This window comes from Trichomonas vaginalis, chromosome IV (assembly GCF_026262505.1).
Source record: "Trichomonas vaginalis G3 chromosome IV, whole genome shotgun sequence".
Taxonomy (NCBI): domain Eukaryota; phylum Parabasalia; order Trichomonadida; family Trichomonadidae; genus Trichomonas; species Trichomonas vaginalis.
In genome coordinates this window covers 3,826,715-3,840,728 of record NC_067206.1, presented here as the reverse complement: position 1 = coordinate 3,840,728, position 14,014 = coordinate 3,826,715, and the positions used below count along the sequence as shown (strand labels likewise).

The 14,014-nt window shown below is 34.3% G+C and overlaps 1 protein-coding gene and 4 pseudogenes across 5 annotated transcripts, besides 19 other annotated features; 4 read left to right on the top strand and 1 right to left on the bottom strand.

The window, feature by feature from the left end:
- Positions 1-400: 400 nt before the first annotated feature.
- TVAGG3_0023840 lies at positions 401-787 on the bottom strand (annotated as a pseudogene). Its single transcript has one exon. A coding segment is annotated over exon 1 (387 nt).
- A 407-nt stretch (positions 788-1,194) lies between these two features.
- Positions 1,195-1,256: a mobile genetic element.
- Positions 1,257-1,376: 120 nt separating this feature from the next.
- Positions 1,377-1,485: a mobile genetic element.
- Positions 1,486-1,626: 141 nt separating this feature from the next.
- Positions 1,627-1,735: a mobile genetic element.
- Positions 1,736-1,876: 141 nt separating this feature from the next.
- Positions 1,877-1,985: a mobile genetic element.
- Positions 1,986-2,376: 391 nt separating this feature from the next.
- Positions 2,377-2,485: a mobile genetic element.
- A 141-nt stretch (positions 2,486-2,626) lies between these two features.
- Positions 2,627-2,735: a mobile genetic element.
- Positions 2,736-3,211: 476 nt separating this feature from the next.
- Positions 3,212-3,234: a mobile genetic element.
- Positions 3,212-3,234: a terminal%2Cinverted (terminal inverted repeat of MuDR-6/TvMULE4 transposon ID:TVAGG3_0023770).
- A 412-nt stretch (positions 3,235-3,646) lies between these two features.
- Positions 3,647-4,692: a mobile genetic element.
- Positions 4,693-4,796: a mobile genetic element.
- Positions 4,774-4,796: a terminal%2Cinverted (terminal inverted repeat of MuDR-6/TvMULE4 transposon ID:TVAGG3_0023750).
- Positions 4,797-5,698: 902 nt separating this feature from the next.
- Positions 5,699-5,736: a mobile genetic element.
- Positions 5,699-5,736: a terminal%2Cinverted (terminal inverted repeat of Banshee-A3 transposon ID:TVAGG3_0023740).
- A 562-nt stretch (positions 5,737-6,298) lies between these two features.
- Positions 6,299-6,335: a mobile genetic element.
- Positions 6,299-6,335: a terminal%2Cinverted (terminal inverted repeat of Banshee-A3 transposon ID:TVAGG3_0023730).
- A 972-nt stretch (positions 6,336-7,307) lies between these two features.
- On the top strand, positions 7,308-8,090 carry TVAGG3_0023720 (annotated as a pseudogene). The gene has a single exon. A coding segment is annotated over exon 1 (783 nt).
- A 282-nt stretch (positions 8,091-8,372) lies between these two features.
- Positions 8,373-9,367, top strand: TVAGG3_0023710 (annotated as a pseudogene). The gene has a single exon. A coding segment is annotated over exon 1 (995 nt).
- Positions 9,368-9,863: 496 nt separating this feature from the next.
- Positions 9,864-9,893: a terminal%2Cinverted (terminal inverted repeat of MuDR-2B_TvMULE3 transposon ID:TVAGG3_0023700).
- Positions 9,864-11,836: a mobile genetic element.
- Positions 11,809-11,836: a terminal%2Cinverted (terminal inverted repeat of MuDR-2B_TvMULE3 transposon ID:TVAGG3_0023700).
- Positions 11,837-12,311: 475 nt separating this feature from the next.
- Positions 12,312-14,014: part of a mobile genetic element that runs on past the window's edge.
- On the top strand, positions 13,395-13,737 carry TVAGG3_0023690 (annotated as a pseudogene). Its single transcript has one exon. A coding segment is annotated over exon 1 (343 nt).
- On the top strand, positions 13,755-13,979 carry TVAGG3_0023680 (phage tail repeat-like family; the record flags this gene model as incomplete). Its single annotated transcript, XM_051220220.1, has 1 exon — positions 13,755-13,979. One exon carries the CDS (start codon positions 13,755-13,757, stop codon positions 13,977-13,979), a length of 225 nt encoding a protein of 74 aa, XP_051105206.1.

Genomic DNA, 14,014 nt, shown 5'->3' with positions numbered 1-14,014 from the left:
GTTGGGCTGCTTTAGCGTTGGCTTGGGCATCTAACCAGTCATTATTAGCTTTTATATATTCTGCGCTTTTCATTGCCTTTTGCATGGCTGCGTCGTTATTTTTACTTTCTTGTGCTAAGTTTTCATACTGTACGGTTTGGTTTTGCAACTGTAAAAGTTTTTCTGCCTTTACATTTGCTTCAACTTCTTTTTTATACTCATCGCTATCCATATATGTCTTCATGGCTTTTTGTTTTATCTCTTCATCTTTCAGTACTTTATATTGAGTAGTATGGTTTTTCAAATTTATAACATCTTGTTCCATTTTTGCTACTTCTGCTGCTTTTTCTGACACTTTTTTCGCATATTCCTCTGTACTTAGTTCTTTCAGTTGTTCTTCTTTCTTCTTTTTCTCTACGTTTAACTCATTGAGTTTCTTTGTCTGTCTGTCATATTCTAGTTTCTTTTCGTTTTCACTTATTTGTTTCTGTATGTCTATGTTTGACTTTTTGACATCTGTTATTTGATTTTTGAGTGAACTCAAATTCATTTGACTTTGAGGGTTATAAGCTGTTCCGTCTGCAGCTCTACCATAGCCTACCATTTTCGCTAAAAGTGCCGCTCTTAAACCTCCACTCTGTGCACCAATAACTCGGTTTAAAAGCATAGGGTTGCTTGACATTTGTTGCAACATAGTGGGGTCATTCATCATTTGTTGTTGCAACTGTTGTTGTGGTGTCAGTTTTACTATTGGATGTTTCAATGCTCCCTTCCTCTTACGTATATTCTTACGTAGCTTACGTGGCATTTTAAGTGAAGCTAAAAAGCGGTTTTTGACAGATGTTTATATGACACTTTTTGTTCAGCACAAAAAACTACTCGGTCAAAGTGTTGTTAGTTTTGTAAAATAACCGTCCTATCTCATTCTATAAGGGGAAAAAGGCTTCTCAAAGTATACTTCCTTTGAACGCCTGTAACTTTTCCTGTAGCGACGATAGACCCTTATTTGTCCGGACAAAGTTATACTATTTTGAGCGCTCTACCAAAAAGTCACCGACTGGCTCGTCCTCAGAAATTTTTTATGGGCTAGAGGGCGCAACGCGCCTGGAAGCCCCACTACCCTTTTAGATATATTAAAATTATCGAGTTTTAATTTTTGAGTTTTGAATCTCCCGAATTTCCCATACAAACATATATTAATTTTATAAAATATAGTGTTATATACGAAAACGATAAAAACAGTTTGACAGAAAAGTGACAACTTTACGTGTCAAAAATATAAAAAGTGATATTTTATTCATCATTATCTTCTTCATAATTTATTTCATATTCTTCGTCTTACCAACAAAAGATGGGAATGTGAACAATTGCGGGCAATTTTTAGCCATTTTGGCTTGGAACTAGAGCCTGCGAGGTACATGGATAGTATCAGTACCTCACAGGCTCTAGTTCTCTATATGGCGCCGAGAAATTTTGGTGAAATGTGGTCGCATTTCACCAAAATTTTTTCGGCGCCATAGGATGAATTGGAGGGTGAGAGATATTATTTCATACAATACTACTCTCACCCTCCAATTCCAAGCCAAAATGGCTAAAAATTGCCCGCAATGTGAACAATTGCGGGCAATTTTTAGCCATTTTGGCTTGGAACTAGAGCCTGCGAGGTACATGGATAGTATCAGTACCTCACAGGCTCTAGTTCTCTATATGGCGCCGAGAAATTTTGGTGAAATGTGGTCGCATTTCACCAAAATTTTTTCGGCGCCATAGGATGAATTGGAGGGTGAGAGATATTATTTCATACAATACTACTCTCACCCTCCAATTCCCAGCCAAAATGGCTAAAAATTGCCCGCAATGTGAACAATTGCGGGCAATTTTTAGCCATTTTGGCTTGGAACTAGAGCCTGCGAGGTACATGGATAGTATCAGTACCTCACAGGCTCTAGTTCTCTATATGGCGCCGAGAAATTTTGGTGAAATGTGGTCGCATTTCACCAAAATTTTTTCGGCGCCATAGGATGAATTGGAGGGTGAGAGATATTATTTCATACAATACTACTCTCACCCTCCAATTCCAAGCCAAAATGGCTAAAATTGCCCGCAATGTGAACAATTGCGGGCAATTTTTAGCCATTTTGGCTTGGAACTAGAGCCTGCGAGGTACATGGATAGTATCAGTACCTCACAGGCTCTAGTTCTCTATATGGCGCCGAAAAAATTTTGGTGAAATGTGGTCGCATTTCACCAAAATTTTTTCGGCGCCATAGGATGAATTGGAGGGTGAGAGATATTATTTCATACAATACTACTCTCACCCTCCAATTCCCAGCCAAAATGGCTAAAAATTGCCCGCAATGTGAACAATTGCGGGCAATTTTTAGCCATTTTGGCTTGGAACTAGAGCCTGCGAGGTACATGGATAGTATCAGTACCTCACAGGCTCTAGTTCTCTATATGGCGCCGAGAAATTTTGGTGAAATGTGGTCGCATTTCACCAAAATTTTTTCGGCGCCATAGGATGAATTGGAGGGTGAGAGATATTATTTCATACAATACTACTCTCACCCTCCAATTCCAAGCCAAAATGGCTAAAAATTGCCCGCAATGTGAACAATTGCGGGCAATTTTTAGCCATTTTGGCTTGGAACTAGAGCCTGCGAGGTACATGGATAGTATCAGTACCTCACAGGCTCTAGTTCTCTATATGGCGCCGAGAAATTTTGGTGAAATGTGGTCGCATTTCACCAAAATTTTTTCGGCGCCATAGGATGAATTGGAGGGTGAGAGATATTATTTCATACAATACTACTCTCACCCTCAATTTTAATTACTTAAACTCATTCTATTTTTTTGACATGTAAATGTCACTTTTACTGAGATCTGACACAATGTCAGATCTCTTTTTTTCGTATATAAGAATAGAAATAAAATCAGATTCTACAATGCTTTTTGAAATGTGTCCAGGTGTTTGTATATATATATACACGTTCATTTCTATCGGCGCGCGGAGCGCGCCGATAGAAATGAATGACAAGGCTGTCATGCACCAGTGTGTTATAACAGATCGATTTTATTTGAAATTTCATAAATTAATAATTATAATAAATTTGATATTCAGAGACGGCGCTACGCGCCTTTTAGCATTCTGGGCACTTACGTGCCCAGAATGCAAGCTTGAGAAATTTGAAACGAAGTTTCAAATTTCTGCCTTGCAAATATGCAAAAAGAAGAGGGGGGCACAAACTTGCCCAGTGAGGTGAAGTGAAAAGTGATGGGTTTACATGTCAGAAATGTAAACTGTCAGATTTGAAACAAAAAATGGATTATTTTATTATTATATGATAGAGAGATTTGGTAAGTTACTATCAAATTTGTAAGTAAGGGGAAAAAAGTAAGAAAGAAAAAAATTTTTAAAAAATAAAAAGCCACTCGCTTCGCTCGCGGCTTAAGAAAAGAACAGATTCGAAAAAAGGTTGTATGAAATTACGAAACTAAGCCGCGAGCGAAGCGAGTAGCTTAAGAAAAGAACAGATTTGAAAAAAGATTGTATGAAACTACGAAACTAAGCCGCGAGCGAAGCGAGCGGCTTAAGTAAACAACATATTTCAGATTATCGATACTAAAAATTTTTTTATTTTATTACATTTTTTTGCATTTTTTTTAAGGGTGCACACGAGAGGATCATGTAAACTTCAGAATTTAGAACCTTATTTTTAGGCATTATCTTGGCTACCTATTTAGGCTCGAAAAGCAAAAAATATCAAAAAATACAACTTGACTCCATTATGACCCTTTCATGGAGGTAGTTTTTATCCGCTAGTATTTTCCCTTTGAATCTCTTTACAATTCGAAATCAAATTCAAAACTCAGTAGAAGAAAGGAAGAATCGACTTACTACGGTTGTAATACGAATAAATACATATATTTAATTATTTTTATTTACATAATAATTATTTGAAGCTCATATTCCATCAAATTTTTAAATAAAAACATTAAAATGTTGAAAATGTTCATATATTTTAATAGGGTTTTGGCACTTTATTGAGGAATTACTACATACATAGTCGAACTGAACTTGATATTTTGAAATTTAAATTATTTATCAAAATTAAAATTTAACTTGAAATTTATAATTATTTAGTCATATTTTGCATAATTCTAAGTAGATTTTGTAAAAAATCAAGAAAGAAAAATTTTAACGTGCTTTATTTTTTCTTTTTTATAATAATACATTATTATTATATAAATTAACATATTCATAATGTTTCACCCTTTCAAAAAATATAATCCTCCTCCTCCTCTCAAATAAACGTACATACGGGGTGGCCTCTTTTTCAAAAAATTAAAATTTGAAATTTTGGGCTCAAATATTAGAGATTTTTTCAACCTTCAACGATATATGTTGTCTATATCAGACCTCCTTTCTTTTTGATACTTAACATTGTTCCTAAATCTTAGCCGTTAAGGCTGTTCTGAAAATATTTTTTTTTCGAAAAAATTCGAAAAAATTTTTAAAATTCAAAAATCCCTTAATTCCTGAGGATTTTGGAAAAAAGTTTTTACATGAACATGTGTATATTAGATGAAGTATATTGATAAGGTAAAAATCAAATTTTATTGCATATTCATCGAGAAAATAAACTAACGAATCCCTCAAAATTGAGAGGGTAATCCTCCTCCTCTCAAATAAACGTACATATGGGTGCACCCTTAAGAAGCTAAATTCTGAAGTTTACATGATCCTCTCGTGTGCACCCTTAAAAAATGCAAAAAAATTGAATACTTTACTGGCTGGGCAAATTTGTCGCCGCCCCAAAAAAGAAAGTCAAGAAAAAAATTTTTGAAATTGAGAATAAAAATAATATCGTGATTTTTTGTGATATATGGATTTTTTAGAAGATTTTAGAGATTGAAGTCTCAATTTATAAAAATTTTTTAAATTGAGAGGAATTTTAATGATATTATTTTATTTGATATTTGGATTTTTTAGATGATTTTAGAGATGTCAGTCTCAATTTAAAAAATTTACAAAAAATGATCGTAAAATAATCGTTTTTGTTCAAATCCTTTTCATTTCGGGAAATTGAAGTTAAATATCAAAGAGATGGTCTATGCATATGTTAAATCAAATCATTAAAAAGTGTTTTGATGACTTTTTCTAACCGCAAATTGTCACTTTTTGATGTTTTAAAATTATTATATATTCTATATGCATTCAAGATGCAAATTAATATTAAAACTCCAAAATCGATTTTTGAGAGAATCAAATTTATCACATCTCATCGTTGTTCCGAATTAATATTTTATTTGTAATGTACATATTATCACAATTACATTCATCATATTAAAATTCAAAAATAATTTTTGAGTTTCAGATCTCCCTAATTTCCCATATAAATATATGTTTATTTTATTAAAAATAGAATGTCCAATTATTGATAAAAATCGATCCGCTTTTCTACCGGTCAAGCTGTATATATATAGAACCCATCCATGTAAACCTCGATGTCACTTTTGCGGCCTCGCTCCTCTCGGCCGCAAAAGTGACATCGAGGTTTACATGATGGACAAGACTGTAATGTGATCTTATTTGAAGTATTTTGGATTTAGAGGTGAAATTGTTGCATGCTAAGTTCGGTCAAAATGTAAACCTCTCAATTTTATCATCGGGGAAAGTAACTCAATTCCTTCAAATTTATTCTTTAAATATTGAATTTGTTGTAAACAGAAATTCATCAAAAGTGACACCTCAGAAAAGCTAAAATATTGAATTTTTGGAACTTTTGATAGAGCACGTTTTTAAATATTAATTAAAGTAAATGTATATTTTGTAAAGATTCTTTTTAATAAAAAAATAAAATTTTGAAGAAGAACACAAAATCTTCTGAAAAATAATATCACATAAACTCATATTATTTTCTAATATATAACTATTTTATATAAAAATCAAATTCAATGATCTTAAAAGCGAAGGATAAACCTCAAAATTTACGAATATAATGCTTATCTATCATAAAACCATATGAAATATCAATTTTTGCTTTACGCCTATTCCCACTCATTATATTCGTAAATTTTGAGGTTTATCCTTCGCTTTTAAGATCATTGAATTTGATTTTTATATAAAATAGTTATATATTAGAAAATAATATGAGTTTATGTGATATTATTTTTCAGAAGATTTCATTCTATATGCCTATGAAAAGTACTCTCAAAACTAACTTTTTCCTAATTATAATTAAAACTAGAATATTGTATTATGCTTAGTATTATTTCATTTTTCTCATTCAATTTAGAATTTACAAATGTCAAAAAATTGAGAGCTGTCACTTTTGATGAATTTCTGTTTATTACAAATTTAAAGTTATTTAATTTAAAAAAAAAAGGTAGTGGGGCCTCCAGGCACTTCGTGCCCTCTAGCCCTGAAGATGTTTAGTATAAATGAAGTTTTTTGGGTATTGGGGGCTTCCCGGGCGCGTTGCGCCCTCTAGCCCATAAAAAATTTTTGAGAGTCGTCGTCGTTGACTTTTTTGGTAGAGCACTCAAAATAGTATAACTTTGTCCGGACAAGTAAGGGTCTATCGTCGCTACAGGAAAAGTTACGGGCGTTCCAAGGAAGTATACTTTGAGAGACTCTTTAGAAACTTTAGACGTTTTACATAACCATCCATGCTTTTACTTTACATCCGATAAAAGTGGTTTGGAAACCGTTATGAGATGGTTAGAGGACATACATGACTATGAGTTTAGATATGACAAGATAGAATATGAGAGAGGTCCTATAAACCGGAGAAAGTGTCATATAAACATCTGTCAAAAACCGCTTTTGAACTTCACTTAAAATGCCACGTAAGCTACGTAAGAATATACGTAAGAGGAAGAGAGCATTGAAACATCCAATAGTAAAACTGACACCACAACAACAGTTGCAACAACAAATAATGAATGACCCCACTATGTTGCAACAAATGTCAAGCAATCCTATGCTTTTAAACCGAGTTCTTGGTGCACAGAGTGGAGGTTTAAGAGCGGCACTTTTAGCGAAAATGGCAGGCTATGGTGGAGCTGCAGACGGAACAGCCTATAACCCTCAAAGTCAAATGAATTTGAGTTCACTCAAAAATCAAATATCAGATGTCAAAAAGTCAAACATAGACATACAGAAGCAAATAAGTGAAAACGAAAAGAAACTAGAATATGACAGACAGACAAAGAAACTCAATGAGTTAAACGTAGAGAAAAAGAAGAAAGAAGAACAACTGAAAGAACTAAGTACAGAGGAATATGCGAAAAAAGTGTCAGAAAAAGCAGCAGAAGTAGCAAAAATGGAACAAGATGTTGTAAATTTGAAAAACCATACTACTCAATATAAAGTACTGAAAGATGAAGAGATAAAACAAAAAGCCCTGAAGACATATATGGATAGCGATGAGTATAAAAAAGAAGTTGAAGCAAATGTAAAGGCAGAAAAACTTTTACAGTTGCAAAACCAAACCGTACAGTATGAAAACTTAGCACAAGAAAGTAAAAATAACGACGCAGCCATGCAAAAGGCAATGAAAGGCGCAGAATATATAAAAGCTAACAATGACTGGTTAGATGCCCAAGCCAACGCTAAAGCAGCCCAACTTATAGGGTCAATAAGGACAAAAATACAAGCGGATGAAGACAGTTCAAATGAAGCTTTAATGAATGCTGACTTTAAGAACGCCTTCGAAGCTCTTCATAGTAAGGTGAAACTAGTGAACGACTTCTCATCTGGAAAGAAACTGAAGTCTGAAGGTTTCGACAAAGAGTTAAGAGAAGTAGCACAAAATATGACGAAAATAACAGATGCAGCAACGAGACAGGCAGTTCAAAGTGCCTATGACGCCGTTAGAGCAACTGTTGTGGAAAGTCAAGAAAAAGAGTTACAACAGACCAAAACAGACCTAGTAAATGCTTTCTTAAAAACGAAAAGTCAGGTAGGACATTATGCTGCAGATGGAACATATGTGCCAGCTGGTGGAACTTATATACCACCAAACCCTCCAAGAGAAGCACCTGCACCAGGACTACCTAAAACATTTACATCGTCACATGGACACAGACACAAGCATGCACCAAAACCAACACAACAACCAACAGTTCAAAATCCAGCACAACAACAACAACCAGCACAACAACCACCTCCACAACCAGCACAGCAACCAACAGTTCAAAACCCTGCACAACAACAACCACAAACAGAGCAAGGACATAAAAGAAGTAGAGAACAAGGAAACCAAGAATTCTTAAAAATGCTAAAGGAAGATTATGGTTACTCAGATACTCTTGACTTTAGTGACAGATATAAAGAAGCTATTAGAAAGTTCAAGGAAGGAAATACTGACCCGAACCTATTTAGCTTTATGGCTCAGCACCAAATGGGATATAATTTCAAACCTGGAAAATACAAGCTCGCTAAGGGATATGATTTAATAGCATATCATCCAAATGACATGAACGAATTTACTCCGAGATATTTGGTGTCAGAGCTAAATGACAATTCAACTCTCTTCATGAAACGCGTAAAAAATAGAGACGGAACGAAAGAAGAAAGGTTTATGAGTCCGGATGACTTAGATAGGGAACTTGTTAAAAACGGTCTCGGAATATATGAAATGCCAGCAGATGAGGTACAAGAAACTCAACAGGAAGAAGTTCAGATACAACCAGACATGGAAGAAATAGTTCAGCAACAACAGCTAGAAGAGCCTGAAGGAAACGAACAAGTCCCTCCTTTGGAAACTAACTTCACAGAACTAGATGAAGATTTGGAACAGCCGAAAAATCTTGACCCTCAACAAGAGTATGAGGTGAATATGGAATTTTTCCAAGAGTCTAAGAAAAATTCGGCTGACATAGTAGAAGAATATCGAAAAATGTTTGCCGACATACAAAAGACTCCAACACCAGATGAAAATATTCAGCATAGAATGGAAGTACTGAAAGAAAATGTACGCAAATACAATAACCCTTTTTACTTACGACCATATAACGTTCAATCTTTGGCTGAACTCGGTGAAAATAAAAGGTTAAATTTCAACAAAACATATAGAAATGAAACATTGTTTAAAGTTCATTCAGAACCTAACCAATATGGAAACAAACCTACTTTTGTTTCTGCAGACTATGGAACTACAATGAGATGGGGTCATAAAGCTAACCCGGATAGGTGGTTCATAAACTTACAACCTCAATTCCAAGAAGTTGTAGACGCAATGGAAGTGAATGGTGAACCAGATATAGCTGGTATTTTCAGCGCGGCTTTAATGCCATTGAAAGATATGAAACATGCAGATATTTTGAACCAGTATGAAATGAACATGGCTGATGGAAATATAACACCTGACGTTCTAGAACATTTATCTCAAAGAACTACACAGAACCATAGAGATGGTATATTTGGTGAAGAGTTTAGAAAGAAAGTTAGGGAGAGCGAAGGAAGAGAACCTATTGTACATGACCTTGCAAACGAAAGTTTACAAAATGTCATAAAAACTTACTTTGCAGACAATGAACCGAGAAGGGATGAATATTTAAGAAAACTCAAATGGACAGTACCAAATGAAATGTTAGTATTGAAAAACATGTTCCTTGACAAAATAAAACCAACTACAGAAATAAATGACGCAAGCCTGAAACGTTGGGTAAAAGCTTTCCCATTCACAAAAGATATTATTGGTTACATGGAAAGAAAACCAGAATGGCTACAAAAACATATATTTGGAAACGAGCTTATTCCATATGGACAAGCTATATTTGAAGAGCTTGAACCGGAAACTCAGGAAAGAGTCATGCAAACAATACGCGAAGACTCAAATACAAACTATGACAAAATCTTTCTAGGATATAGGTTAGAGTATATAAGAATTTCCGAAAAAGTGACACCCAAAAAAGTGACACTTTCAATAGGGAGTAACACTTAAAAAGTGACAATTTAAAATTCACAATAAATAAAAATAATAAATTTTTTAGTCTATTAAATTATTCTTTTCTTTGAAATCCTCTAAAAATTCTTCGAAATGTTCTAAAATATAATCTGGAGAATTATAACAAAATTCATTAATTTCTAACATATACGTATCTAACAATTCATTTGGAATTTCAAACGATCTTAAATATGTAATTGAATTTTGTATCTTCTCATTTATTTGAGAAAGTTTTTCTTCAGCATTTTCCAATAAAAATCTTAATGGATTCAAATTGGCTTCTTGATTCTGAACAAAATTTAATACTTGGTATAAACGTGATTGAACTTCTCTTTTCAATTTTGTTTTATAATCTGTCAATCGAGGCTCGCGAATTCTAATTGAAGGAATAAAACCTGTTTGAAGTAAATCGTTTTTAATACGATAAAAGTAATTGGGTGCAACTTCTTCTAAAAGATTTTTGACAAAAACATCAATTCTTTGATTTTTAACGCAGCCAAAATCGTGATATTTTATCTTTTTAAATAAAGATTCAGAAACGTTATTCACAACGGTTAATTCATTTGGTCTGGCAGCGGCTATCCACATCATAGCCAACAATTCCTTATACAAAATTCAAAAACTTGGGTGCAATCAGTTCTGATTGCACCCAAGTTTTTGAACTTTCTTGAGGGAATTAAAGGGTGAGAGATTTATAGTCTATCTATATATCTCCCACCCTCTAATTCCCTCCCTGACAGCGGGAAATTTTGTCTGAATGTTAAACTATTCAGACAAAGTTTCCCACTGTTTGCGAAGGAATTGTTGGCTATGATGTACTGATTCATGATCAGTACATCATAGCCAACAATTCCTTATATAAAGTTCAAAAACTTGGGTGCAATCAGAACTGATTGCACCCAAGTTTTTGAACTTTCTTGAGGGAATGGAAGAGTAAGAGGTATACATTATGAATATATACCTCTTACCCTTCCATTCCCTCTCTGACAGCGGAAAACTTTGTCTGAATGTTAAACTATTCAGACAAAGTTTCCCGCTGTCAGCGAAAGAATTGTTCCATCTGGTGCATAGAGTGTGAATCTATGCACCAAATGGAGCAAGTCCTCGCGAAATTGCCAAAACTTGCGTCGCATTTCAAAGATTGCGACCCAAATTTTGGCGATTTCTAGTAGAGATGGAGTATTTTGAGTCACTGACCTATATGCAGTGGCTCAAAGGGCTCCATCTCTACTTTGAAGCAAGGAAACTTTCCTCGAAATTTTGATAATTTGAAGAAAGTTTTCAAGCAATTAACAAAGGATTACTCGCTATGAGGTAAAAATTCTAGATTTTCACCTCATAGCGAGAGCTTCCCTTTCATTGCTTGAAAACTTTCCCCAGCTTCAAAATTGGGGAAAGGGCTGTAAAGTCGACTCCGATACCAGCAGGTACCAGAGTATTTAAAAGAGAAGCCCTCGTACGAGTTTCTATGAAGACCTTCTCATTCAAGAAGATCTTAATAGAAAATCGTACGAGGGCATTGGAAACTCGCGTCTGGTACATGTTGGTACCAGAGTGTTTGAGATTTGAAGACTCTGGTACTAACATGTACCAGAATTTATGATGAATTTAAGATGGACCATTATAAAATGGTAGCGGTTTGTTTCAAAAAATTTTAGATGAGATTTGCATAGATATAGATTATATGATTTATACATATGAAAAATAATATATAAAAATATAATTTTGAGATAATTATGTAAATAATATTTTAAATATTTGAATTTGAGGTATAATTTTATAGTAAAATATATTATAAAGAGTATTTATATAAATATTGTAAAATAATATAAGTAATAAAAATTGAGACCCCCTCCCTGTTTTTGATGTTTTGTCACTTTTTCGGTAATTCTTATTGTTTCATATAGGTTACCTGAGATGGGCGACCAGAGCCCAAAGGCAAAAAGGACATGGGAAATTTACAACATACTAGGTGAACATGAGGCAAAGATGCAACAACTTGAAGCAGAGGGCAAGTTACCAAAAGCGACACCAAAGAAGAAGAGAAGAGTAGAACAAAGTGAAAGTAGTGAAGAAGTAACTTCATCTAGTGAAAGTAGTGGCAATGAAGGAAAAAGAAGAGTTAAAAACTCAGTCAGGAAGAAAGTAAAGCTTGGTCCGAGTGGTTCTATTATGATATATAAATCCAACTATTCTATATTTTTACCCATATGAAATGTACGCCGCTCAGAATATAACGCCAACAGTTTTGGATGCCATGAATGGAAATGTTTCCGAATGGTATAACGAATGCGACAATGCCATTAGAAGGTCAGAAATAGTTCCTGGAACTTACGAATATACAACTGCTGTTTCTTATGGAAACGTAGGTGAGTTTGGAGAAGTGTCTATACTTGTCGTCATATGACATTTCATTTGCTTCACCACCTTGTGGTTGGTTTAAGTCTCTTAACATTTTTATACAACCGTCAATGACACCAAGAGCAGAATGGTTTTGGTCGACAATGAAATATTGGTTTACATTTTTTGAACGCAGATAGTTTTTAATATCGTCTGATTTGAAAGAACTTTCACAGTCAGATGTCAGTTTTGTTGGATGGTATTTGTCAACGAATATTGTCAAAGCAGTTTTCACATCTAAAATATTTTTGGACTGTAATGGTATGGCTTCACAGTATCTTGTGTTTTGACCAACAAATATTAACCAGTATGGTGGTCCATCTGTTCTAACTCTCGGAATGTTTTCCAAGATATCCATAAACCAAGCATTTGGTGTTGAACTAAAGATTTTTATCATGAGTGCTTTCTTTGTCGCTTTAGAAACATAGGGGTCCTTGTTTGGATTCGTCATTTTTTAACCCATAAGAAATGGGTTTATTTGGCGCATTAGCAGGAGTCGCATCTAGATTTTTACCCGCAGTGGGAACAATAGCCAGAGGTGTATTTGGAGTTGGAAGGAAGATTTTGAGTACATTAGGTATACTTAAAGAGAAAGCACAACCTATTATACAAACTGTACAGAAAGGTTGGGATGTAGCACGAGATGCAACAAATCTTATTCCAAATCCTGAAACAAGAGGAAAAGTTCAAGGATGGATGGACAATGTAGGAAGACAAGCAGGAAACTATTATAACAAAGCAAATGACTACTATAACCAAGCAGGACACTATATGGACCAAGGTGAAAGATTCTTTAACAGAGGATATAACAATGCACAACAATGGGTAAACAATAACCAACCTCAACCGCCTCAAACGTGGGAATGTAAAGTTTTTTACTGAGATGAAATGAACAATACAGCATTGAGACAAATGGGTTCAAGATGGATTTGTCGACTTCCAGCAGTTACACAACGTGTTTGTCAAGTTCTTCCTATACCTCAGGAAGTTTTAGACCGACTTAAAAAACCTAACAACCAGTTGAAAACAAACCAAACTAAAATTTTTTACTGAGATGAAATGACCGAAGAAGTTGAAACGGTAGATTTGACACCACAAACAAAAAGTTCAGAACCATTGTCAAAACCTGTCAAAGAACTTACAGATGAAGAGAAAAATTCAATAATAGAAAGTGCCAGGTCTGGAAATACAAACCCTAACTATAAAGTCACTTTTCATAAAAATGGAACGGCTAGTATCTCAAAAAAGAAACAGACTCTCACAAATAAAATATTGAAGTCTGAAGGAGCTTTCGAGACAACAGATGGAAAAGTTTACTTCACTGACCAACAGTTCATTATAGAACATCTCATTGACTTAGAGTCGAAATATTCTAAACTTTACAACAAACACAAAAAGTCGAAAGGAAAACAAAAACAAATGGCATATGATATTTATGAAGATGTTGACGACACAACTGTTCCTGCAAGTGAAGTAAAGTCAGAGAAACCGAAAAGTGACGAAAAACCGATAGAAGAAGAAAAACCAAAAACTGAAGATAAACCAAAACCAAAGTTTAGTTTCCAAACTAAACCAAGTCAACCTTCATTAGCTGGTATGGGTTGGCGTCAAAGACTTATGGCAGCAGGCGGTTATGTAAAGTAAAGAGAAAAAAAATATTTTTTTATTTTATAAAAATG